At 37.9% G+C, this 11,858-nt stretch overlaps 1 protein-coding gene across 1 annotated transcript in view; it reads left to right on the plus strand.

Moving 5' to 3' along the window:
• FBP2 (fructose-bisphosphatase 2) overlaps positions 1–9,450 on the plus strand; it is a 33,074-nt gene extending 23,624 nt beyond the window's left edge. Inside the window, exons 6-7 of the mRNA XM_011382217.1 lie at positions 5,725–5,844; positions 9,046–9,450. Coding sequence (XP_011380519.1) covers positions 5,725–5,844; positions 9,046–9,240 — 315 coding nt within the window. The 3' untranslated portion in view covers positions 9,241–9,450. The remainder of the gene's footprint in view (positions 1–5,724; positions 5,845–9,045) is intronic.
• Positions 9,451–11,858: the final 2,408 nt, after the last annotated feature.

An 11,858-nucleotide genomic window follows, 5' to 3' on the forward strand; every position in this document is an offset into this window, starting at 1 on the left:
CTTTCCCTCCTCTCTCTCTCTCTCTCTTTATTTCTTTCGTCTTTTTTTTTAAGTGAAATTCTCGGAAGCGCAGTCCCCTGTTACCTTTGCTTTGTGAAGTAGTATTTTGCCACGGCACACAAACCGTCAGACGTCTTGAGGGCAAAAATAACAGGATATGAATTATGAGGTTGATAGACTCAGAATTATTTATGAGTTGCCAGTCTTAGAGACGGTTTCAATTCTAAGCTGAAAAGTACGTCCTTTAGAACCCATAAAGGAAGATATTTATTCTACCACTGAAAATTCCTCTGCAAAAAACAAAAACCTATAAATCTTTTTGAAAGAGAAGTTACAGACTGAGAAAAAAGTAACACCACATATACCACTTATGACCAACAGCAGGTGAATAGTCTATGTGAGGACCCTTATAAATCATAACACAAGGATGAGCAAGCCCCCAAATTAAAAAAAAAAGTGCATATTATGGAAGACGCATACATGTCCAGTCAGCAAATGGGAAGGTGCTCATAAAAAGTACAAATTAAATGCAATACCATTTTTACATATGAGATTGGCAAAAATATAAAAGATGAATACTGTTCAGTGGTGTAGGAAAATAAGCACTCTCATAAATTGTTATTGAAAACATAAACATCACAACCTTTCTGGGGGGCAATCTGGAATATGATTTTAAATATTAAATATCCATACCTTTTGACTCAGCAGTTTATCCTAAATTTCCCCAGGAGTTTATGCTAAGGAACTAATAGGCCAAATGAAAAGAGATAAATGCAAAAGAATATGTCATTGCAGTATCATTTATAACAACAACAAAAGGAATAACTGAAGTACTCATTTGTAAGCTTGGGTTAATATATTATGGACACTCACAATATCCTAATGAATATTTTGTTACACATCTATTCTTCCATTATAAAGGCAAGTCCTTCTTTATATATCGATAATGAAACATGTCTACAAAATAGTCAGTGAAAAAAATAGGGTACAGAACTAAATATAATCTCCTATATGTAAGTATATATGTGTGTGTGTGTGTATGTGTATTTATGCACACAAATATACATAGTGTGTATATATACATAAAATATCTTCAAAGAATGTGCAACATTGTTAATAGAGGTTTCTGGAAGTTGAGGTTATAGGGTTCTTCACTTTCTCTGGAATGTGCAATGATGATGTGATTTTGAAAACAGATCATTCCATTTCTCTTTACACAAATTATTATAAAACCATGTCATTTGAAGAGGCCAAAGAGTATGCAACCAAAAAAAATTTAAAGGGAAAATATATATCAGATAGTTAATTAATAAAAATAGCATATTTTGGGGGGGGGATTTTATGATGTTTAATATAGTCTTAGCCAACTTTTTAAAATTTGTAATATGTTGTGGTCTCCTTTCTCTCTTGAAGTTTTGCCTTTTGGAAGCTCACTCTTTGAGTAGGTAGATCCTTCCCACCCCTGATTCTCCCTGAGGCCGTTGCTTCCCTGCAAGATATTTTGTTCTGGCTGCCATTCTCCCACACACTGCATCTCAGGAGGCGGGGTTTGGTGCAGGTGCTCTCCTTTCCTCTCTGCCACTGTGAAAAAAGCATCTTCCTTTGCCATCTCTCTCCCCTGACAATAGCAGCTGTTCCTATCCCTGAATGCACTCTTCTACTTAGTCATGATAATAATAGCTAGTGTATGTTGCGTCAGGTGCTGTTTCAAGTGAACAGTCGAGTAACTCATCTAAGGTGACCCTTTTAAAAATAACTGATAGAACCAGGATTAAAATCTAGACCATCCGATCCAGAGTCCATGGATGCTGTGCAACCCTTTAGTGCAGATGAAATTAGTGTAGAGTTGTGACCAGCATTTATTTTGAGATGAAATAGAAGAGAGCAGTACAGAATGAAACAGAATTGAATGAATAGAATAGACTAAAAATTAGTAAATAATATTTTTGCAAAACATTTGTTTTATTTTAGCCATGTATGTGTGTTTGAGTGCACACCATATTTTGTCATAAAATATATTTCTTTTTTTAAAAAGTTCAAAAACATTATTATGCTATGTGACCTTTTTATTACCTTCATCAAAACTCTGACATGTGACTTTCAGTATCTCTCTCCACTCTGACTCCTGTCATCATCTAGAGTGATTTCAGGGTCCATGGGCTCATCCAGTAGCTATTTCTTATAGTTTCTTAACTCCAGATATATTCATCTCTATTTTAACTCATCTACCTTGTTCATACTTAAATCCTAGGGATTATCAGTTTTTAGGAATTGCCGAATTACGAAAGGGTAAATTCTCATGTTTACTCTTCAAACAGCTCCCTAGCCTTTCATATTTCTTACACTATGTCTTAGTCCATTTGGGCTGCTATAATGGAATACCATAGATTGAGCAGTGTATAAACAACAGAAATTTACTTCTCACAGCTCTGGAGCCTGAAAGTCCAAGATCAAGGTGCCGGCAGATTTGGTGTTTGACAAGGGTCTACTTCCTGTTTCATACACGACTGTCTTTACACTGCATCCTTATATGGTGGAAGGGGCAAGGGAGCTCTCTGGGGTCTCTTTTATAAGGGCACTAATCCCATTCATGAGGGCTCCACTCTCATGGCCTAATCACCTCCCAAATGCCCATGTCCTATCACTATCACATTGGGTTTAAGATTTCAACATATGAATTTTGGAGGAAACACAAACACGTGGTCTACAACACACTTCTATGTCCCTAGCTCTGATGTGAAGTTCATCATGTCCCTTGATTCCTCTTTGTCCCTGTGTTTTGGTTCGTGTCCTCTTGTCCCTATCCCTTGTTCCTTTCCTCACCTCATTGACACCCTAATAGCCTGTACCCTATGATTGATGACATCAACTTCTCTTCTACCTGTATCCTCTACTCCTTTACCTCCTTATTTTCTACATTCTTCTAACTCTGAGTCAATCTCCAGTAGACTCTTCACTCTGATGCATGTACTGAGGAGTATAACCAAGCCAATGTTGGCACTATGAGTGCGGTCACCATGTTTACTGGTCTATTAGTACCCCTCAGCATGTCGTATTTGACCTTGGTCCTACTTGACAGAGAAAATAGGTCACATCAGCTCTCCATTTCACACCTGCAAACACAGTGACAGTCTTTTTTTAAATGATCTCAGGTCCAACATTCATCCTCCTACCTGTGCTCTCAGCTCCAATTCCTCCTCACTCCATCTTCCTTCTGTATTTTCATCCTCTTGCTACTAGTTATTTCCTTTCAGCCTGTGAACATAGTCACATCTTTTTCATCTTAAAAATCCCTCTTCCACCTACATTTGCGGCTATAGTCAATGCCAAAACCCTTGCCATCATATTGCAATGAACCACACTCACACACATATACTCACACACACACTCACAAACACTCACACATGCATACGTGATTCATTCAGTCTCCGTTTCCTTTTCTCCCATTCAGTCCTCTGAAATTCGTCCCCTGCCTCTATAACTCCATGGAAACTGCTCTTGTCGAAGTTACCAATGACTTCTGTGTGGTCAAGTCCATTGAAACTTTACTGTCTATATTTTATTCACTCTCTCTGAGCATCTGAAATTATTGATCACTGTCATCGTCTTCTTCTCTGACTTCCGTGATTCTACTTTTCCTGTTTTTCTGCCTCTCATCTTGGGGATCTTTCTTCATCATTAGTTTCCGACTGTTAAGAATATTTTAAAAGTAAAGTTTGAGGTGTAGTTTAGTTTAGTTTTAGAATGAAAGGGAAAAGCCCTTGTGAATTGAATTGACCAATTAAAAGTTAATTTTTCTTAATAAAAATATAAACTTTTTTGGACTGCATGAGGTGATTCTAAAGTTTATATGAAAAAATAAACAAGAGTGAGTAATGGAAGAAAATCTTAAAAGGGGGGAAGACAATGTGGTGGAAATAGTGGTGCTATCAGATATTAAAACATATTATAAAGCTTCAATAATTATAACAGCTTAGTACCAGTACATGAATAGACAGAACTATGGATCAGAATAGGAAATCTGGCAGTAAATACAAATATACACGGGCATTCTATATAGCTTTCTCAGAGCCACATGCCTTGAACAATGACAACTTTTGCACTTACTGCAGGCAGTGTTCATCCACTTGCAAAAATATGCTTAAGTGTCCTTCATTAAATATAAGAAAACAGAAAGAAATCTAACTATGGGAGGTGAACACAAAATGTAAATATATATATGCCTTACTGTTAAAATGTACAGCTGAAACTTATCGGATTTCATTAACCATTGTCACTATAAAAAATAAATTAATTAATTAAAAAATTAAAAAATCAAGTGTGGTTTGCTAAATATCAGAAAATGAACAACCCACCCTTTCTTCCTGTATCATCTTATTAACTACTCTTTCTTGTACACTTTGCAGCCAAGTTCTCTTGAAAGAATAGTTTTTATACACTGTCTCCACTTCTTCTTTTTGAAAAAATATTTTAAAAATATATTGTTTTACTTTTAGTTATAGAGAAAGGCAATATGGAAGATTATACATTTTATAACTTTTTGAAATAGGGGAAGAAAAAGTTGTAATTAAATCTGCACTAATAGTACAGCAGCCACTAGTCACATGAAACTATTGAGCATTTGAAATGTGACTAGTCTGAAATGAGATGAGCTATAAGATACATACAAGATTTTGAAGGCTTAGTGTAAGAAAGGAATGTAAAAATAACTCTTGAATAATCTCTTCTATTGATTATGCATTGAAATGATTATATATTGAAATGATAACATTTCGATACATTATTTTAAATGAAAAATGATTTCTAAAGCTGTTTAAAATTTTGCAAGTGGATGAACACTGCCTGCAGTAAGTGCAAAAGTTGTCATTGTTCAAGGCATCTGGCTCTGAGAAAGCTAAAAAGTGCTCTGAACCGAGGTACACCAAGACAGAGTTTCAAGGAGCTGCCAAGCAATTGTTTGAACTGTAGGAGAGGAAATCTTTTCTCTTCTTTCCTTCTAGGTCCTTTGGCTGGTCTAATAATTAAATTGACATAAGACAGATTAATGAGAGAAAACCAATTTAATTTTAAACTTATGGGAGCCCCATTAAAAATATGAGACTTGAAGAAGTGACCAAAGCAGGCAGATTTTATAACTTTTAGGCAAAGAAACAATAAATGTGTGAAGAATTGACAGGACAAAGAAGTTAGGTCTAAGGGTAGTACATTAGTGAGGAAGTAACAAGGTTTATTGATACAGCCTTCTCAAGTCTTAAATTCTCTATCTCTGGTGAGAATGTCTCTCTTCCTACTGGTACAGGGAAGGCACCTTTCACATGAAAGATTTATTTCCTGCTTTCAGGAGGATGAAGAAGGGCCAGAGTGTCCTTGCATCAGCTGTTTCTCAAGTAACTTTAATTCAAAATAATCGATAATAAGCCAAAGTGGCTTATTTTGGGGTAACATATTCTGCCCTCCTTCCTTTTTTTTTGATAGCTGCTTTTTAAAAGATGGTTACAAGATATTGTGTCTTACTTTATGTAGTCTTATAATGAATTCAATCACTGGTTGAGATATGGGGCTTTGAATGAATAAAATGCTTAATTATATGTTTTTCAATTTCTCGCCTAGTGGGTAGAGAATGAAGGATCTGGAAAGCAGAGGCCACACCAACTGGACATGTGATCCTGAGCTGGCTAATTACTGAACTCACTGCATCTTGTCTCTTCCCTCTCTGCTTACTAGGACGGCAGTGCTCCCTATGGAGCCAGGTACGTGGGCTCCATGGTGGCCGATGTGCACCGTACCCTGGTCTATGGAGGGATTTTCCTGTACCCAGCAAACCAGAAAAGTCCTAAGGGCAAGGTAATTCTCCTGTCCACTGGCTGTCTCTGGTCAGGGAGCCAGTTGGAATTCCCTTTCTCTTCACACCTGCTTTTTCAGCTACTGCCCTGTCCTTGGCATGTCTGTCTGAGAATGGGCAGGTAGAAAAGAATGAGATGTATTTCCTAGTAGTAAATTTTGAGGTTGTAGTAGAAGGTTTGGGGGAGGAGAAGGTTGAAGTTGTTGATAATGCTGATCATTCTGGCCTTCCTTTCCTCTGGTCTTATGCCTGTCACTGACCATGAGTCAGCTGTGTTTATCTCCCACTTTCCAAATGCTATGTCTGACTTTTAGTTTCAGCACCAGCTGATTTTAGATCATAGACCTCTTTAAGACTCCAATGAAACTTATGGACCTACTTCTCAGAAAAAAATGCATATAAACGTATGCATTACATTTGTTTTCAGGGGATTCACAGACGATCTGAAGTCCACCCAAGGTCTTCTAGAAAGTTTCCATACTCTAGAATTCATTCACTATTTCTGGAAAGGTAACTGCTGGAAGATCTTAAGCAATTTTATGACACAAAACTGAAAATACTTGTATTATCAAGTGGAAATCTTATGATCTAAATGCATCTATCTTGAATAGACTCTCTCAAGGACAGGTGTCTGATTTTTAGCCAATCACAGAAATCATAGTTAAGTAGGCAAAACAAAACAAAGACCTGCCATATTCTTTGACATATCAACAATTACACACACACACACACACACACACACACACACACACACAATCAAGGTGGGAAATTTGAATTATTAGATTGCCGGATTCAAAGCCACGATCAGATCTAACAGCACATAAGAGCAGAGAGATTTTTAGTATGCAGATTGGTGTATCACGCATTTCCCATTATGTGAGTGTTGAGCTCATGTATATGAACCTATTGAACTAAGAATCACAGAAAAGTCTGCATGAGAGGTGCTGGTGCAAAGAAGTATTATGGAATATTAAATGAGATCAAGTAAAAGTTTTGGAAACGCTTAAATAGAAACACTTTGTTCAAACAGGGAGAACATAAAGACTAATTATTAAGACTAATTATTACTGATTAATAAAATGATTTAGAATGAGTCAGAAAACACCCACATATAATTACTTAAACATTTCCATAAGCAAGTATAATTCCATTTATAGTCCTATTTTCATAGCACCATAACTACCACCCATAATTAAAGTACCTTTGGTTTCTGAACTCCATGTTTTAACTCTCACGGTTTCTGTGACCACATCTATGTACATATGTGTGCATGTGTGTGTGGGGGGGAGTGCATATGCCTCTCCTCCTGTGTGTGCTTGTCTCTGTAGAACCATGCAACTTTTAATGAAGGAAAAATAGATCACATGGCCTGCAGGCCAAGGCACCACAAAGACTTGGGCGTTGTGTTTTGTGATGAGTTTATTACAATGATGGCTTCTTAAGGTCAGAGAAGACCTTGGCTCCAAGACAAGTTTTATGTGAGAATGCTGTGCTCTTTTATTCTTTTTTTGAAGTATCTGAATCAACATGGCACAAAGGTTAATTGATTAATTGGTTACAACCCCCGACTTTATTGCCTGACATCCCCAAAACACTTGTCTTCAAGCCCCCAGGGCAAGGGAAAGGGGAGGAAAGAGCCAAGCTCTACAACTTGCCAGGTCAGAGTCTCCTTGGCAGCCTGTTCAGGACAGCATGGACATCAGTGTCCCTCCTGTGGACAACCAGGGACAAAACTAGCTGAATCAAGTGTGCCTATACGCATTGAGGCTTCCCTGTGTCCTGCCAGGCTGCCCATGACTCTAAAGATCAGGGGTCTAAGGTGAGAGCATTGTACACTGTTTTACCAAAATGGCAAGTAAATGCTCCAGTGTCTTAACTTACTCTCTCTTGAGTGCCTGACTCTCCAACCTAGACCAGAGCTACTTTATTCCTCTCCATGTAATAACAAAAATAAAAATCAACACTAAATATGACTCTTTCTCCAAATAGCTTCAACATATCTTCAAAACAGATTTTAAGGAAAGAATGGAAAGGAAAAGGCCGCATAGAGCAGGGTCAACCACTTTGTAAGCCGATTATAGAAAATTAACATTTAAACAAATCATAGATTTTGCACCTATGGGGAAGGAAGGAGAAGATAATATGATATTGAGTCAGAGAATGCAGCTAGAATGTCACCTTGAATCTAATGTGATATGTGTGTGTGTGTCTGGTGAGAGGGTGGTGGGAAGGTGGTCTGGGGAGGGAGTCACAACATAATCATAGAAATGAGTCCAAAAGGGACATTCATTCCAGCCCATTTCATTTCAATTCACTATGTGCTTACTGACACAGGGATGTCAGTAGTGCCTTTTAGAAAAGGCATTTCTTGCTCAGAACAGGTTTAGCCCTGGGTCCATGTGCACAGCTTGGCAAGCAGGACGTGGGCTGATTTTACCCTCCAACCCATTTCTGCCCCTCACTGGGAGCCTTTGTGCAAGGTATATGGCAGCCCTTTTTTGGACACTTTCTTTGTATCAGGCAGTACTGGGAATGGAGATACCACAGTGACCAACCAAGACAGATGCCATCCTGCCCTCAAAAGAGGCTGTTTATGGAGGAAGGCAGATGTTAAACAAACTTCACTGCCACAACTATTATAAAAGGGGAAGTGCAGGATACTATAGGACTGCAGACAACAGGAGTTAAGTTAGTCTAAGGGGCAAAAGAAAAGGCCAGTTAAACACCAGGAAACTGTTTAGCCAAGTCGACACTTGAGATGTGGAATTCTCCACCACTATCCTGGACTCTGTGAGATACCTCGAGGTGACCTTCCAGTCCCATCCAAACTTGACTCTTCACATATAGATCCTCCTAATCAAGCCTGCAGATTCGCTTTGCCACATTACTGAACCAACAAGAAAAGGGTACCAAGATCTCATTCTTCCAAATGAATAGGCAGATCTCTCATAAAGGTCACAAGTCAGGTAGTTACTTACCAGAGGTTCTTGCAAAGGCAGATTTGGTGAGCATCGGCTGATGCACCCCGCCTTCTGGAGTGTCTAAATCTCAGGCAGTCCCCTCTGCTGAGGCACACGAGCCTACTAGCACTAATGGAACAATCAGAAATTCAGTAGTTAGAATTCCTTGTCGAGCTTTAGGGGCCTGGCTTGAGATTTTTGGCTACTTGCAAAACTTGTCTACCTGACTCTGTTTCTCCGCAGCTCCGGCTCCTGTATGAGTGCAATCCTATGGCCTACATCATTGAGCAGGCAGGAGGCTTGGCAACTACAGGAACACAGCCCGTGTTGGACGTAAAGCCTGAGACCATTCACCAAAGAGTCCCCCTGATTTTGGGGTCCCTGGATGATGTGCAGGAATATCTCACCTGTGTACAGAAAAACCAGGCAGGCAGGTAGTGAGTCTGACCCTGCAAACCCTCATCTCTTTGTCCTGTACTTGTATTAAGGACCCTAATGAATAATAAGTAACAATGGTGATGATGAGTAATGAAGGCCAATCCACCGAATCACAAACAGAAGGGCAGCAGCAAACTATTCATGACAGGTCCAGAGGCCAGAGGTGATTCTGTGGTCAGTGTAAACAGCTAAAAATAAAAACCGACAAGTAAGAAGAACAAATTTGATTTGTTTTCTGTCATGAACAGTGGAAAATAGGGTTGTAATTTTGTCAGTTCGAGTAATCAGCAGCTACCTACTTGTTGGCAAAAAGTACAAAGAACAGTTAAGAATTTGTCTTGGCTGGCTTAAAATTTGAACCTAGTGTCTTATCCTGTAGTGATTTATTTCCTTTCTCATGAGAAAATACATGCATTAAATATATATAATATATTTAAATGTATATTTATATATTTTTTAATGGCCGACAAAGAGTTCTGGTCTTATTTTGGTTAAGGTTTGAGTTAGAAATCTCATGGCCATTAAATTCTGAAATTTCAGATCAAGTCTTTTTTGGGAGCAATAACATGAATGACCAGTAATGTTTGAATAGAAAGAAGTGGTCACCTATTGACAAAACTATATACTAAACAGAGTTAATATTTAAAAATTAACACATACTTTTCTCAACCCCTTAACTCTCATCTTTATTTTTGGGAGAAATGTTTTAATTAATCCTAGGGCTTAACCAGGATGCACTGATTAAATGACTTTTCGTTTGTCCAAATTATGTCAACATTGGGATGGGGTGGCAAATGCATGAGAAAACTCAGCCTGCTTTAACAAGACTGGCTATATATGTATATGGACTTGGAGGCCAAATATCCTTAATGAAATATTGACAAATCAAATCCAGAAGTATTTAAAACAAAGATGCCTCAGGATAAAGTCAAGAATGATTCACATTAGAAAATTCATTAAAGTAATGCATTGGGTTAAGGCAAAAGGCAGTGGTGTGCAGGTGCGGGGTGAGTGGGTGGGAGAAGCCATGGGAGGAAGCAAGGCTCTCCTTCTACACTTTAGCTTTGGGCAGGGTGGTTTGTACAACTCAAAGGCAGATTTCCACTTGACTCTAATTCAGGACTCAACATTGTTCTTCTATGGCTTGGCAGCAGTAACAGAGGCAGCAAAATTTTAATGTATAAATCAAAAATTTTTCATCTTTCCAAAAAGGAACAAATAGTTTCTTTTTCTAGGAAAAATTCTGAATCTAACCAACAGGCTATTAATAGTTGATTAGACACTCATTCTGAAATTTTGTATCTCAAAGTTTCAGACTGAAATCTCACTTCGAAATCTCTTACGAATACCTTGATTTGCTGACTTTAAGCACATAGTATAAGGATGACATAGCCAAGAAGAAAAGGTTATCTTGGAAACAATGCTGAGAGATAGCACCTTCAATCATGATGTATGTTTCTTCAATGAATGGTGGTATACGCTCAGGAAAAGATCCATTCACCATTCATATGTATTCTTCTTCAAGCTGAGGCTCTGGGTCCCTATATGTCAAATCCAGGAACTGGGAACTAGGGAAGAGTATGGGACTCTCATTCCATTCTCTGAGGCTACATATCAAAGATGCCAGGTACAGTGGTGCTGAGTGACAGGTGCTTTCATAGGCAGGGTCTAGAAAGACCACTGGTTGGGCTCTCTTGCCTGAATGAGCTGAGGATTTTTTTCTTCTGTTTCTCATTTTCTCCTGATTGCCTTCCCAGTTTAGATGCTCGTGTCTGTCTCAGGAAGAAACCTATTATGCTTTCCATTTTCAAACATTTCCCTAAAATACACTGTACAGGTTTGGCTCCACTTGGGGAAGGTGGGATCACTCACAGGTTTCCGTTATACTCTGGGCAGATGGGCTTCAGCAACTGGGAGGCAGATCCATTAACACATCAAAAGGAAAAAATGTCATATGATCATTTTAATAGATGATTTTTAAAAGTGAGAAGAAAACATGCTGTTTCAAATCAGTGGGAAAGGATGACTGGTGTGAATAATTAGCTAGTCATTTGGGAGAAAAAATAAAACTAGATTCCCAAAACATATTCCAGATGAATTCCAGAATTAAACATAAGAAATAAATTTACAAAGGTATTAAAAAAATATAAATGGGACAATATTTATGACCTTAAATGGGACCAAACAACATAAAGCAAAAAAGAAAAGGAAAGACAGATGTGATTACATCAAAATGAAAACAACACACCGCAAAGTTAAACGACAATTGATAGCTGAGCAGAAAATATTTGTAACATATAACAAAAAATTAATAACAAAAATCATACATATCAAGAAGAAAAAGATAACCTATTCATAAGAAGCAAACTAAGGATATAAAACTGCAATTTGCAGAAGAGAAAACATAATCAATAAACATGTCAAAAGATAGCTAGTCTCCTTGATCATTTATTTGAGTTAATTTTTGTGTGTGATGTATGATAGTGCTGGAATTTCAGTCATTGGTATCTAATTGTCCAGTTTCCTTCTTTCCTTAAAGTAAACTGATTATAAATGTTAATCACTCTGTACAGCAACTTAAGAGCAACCCTGAGACTAGTGTTTGACCAAAGAACTGG

Source organism: Pteropus vampyrus, unplaced genomic scaffold, assembly GCF_000151845.1.
Source record: "Pteropus vampyrus isolate Shadow unplaced genomic scaffold, Pvam_2.0 Scaffold465, whole genome shotgun sequence".
In the NCBI taxonomy this organism is placed as follows: domain Eukaryota; kingdom Metazoa; phylum Chordata; class Mammalia; order Chiroptera; family Pteropodidae; genus Pteropus; species Pteropus vampyrus.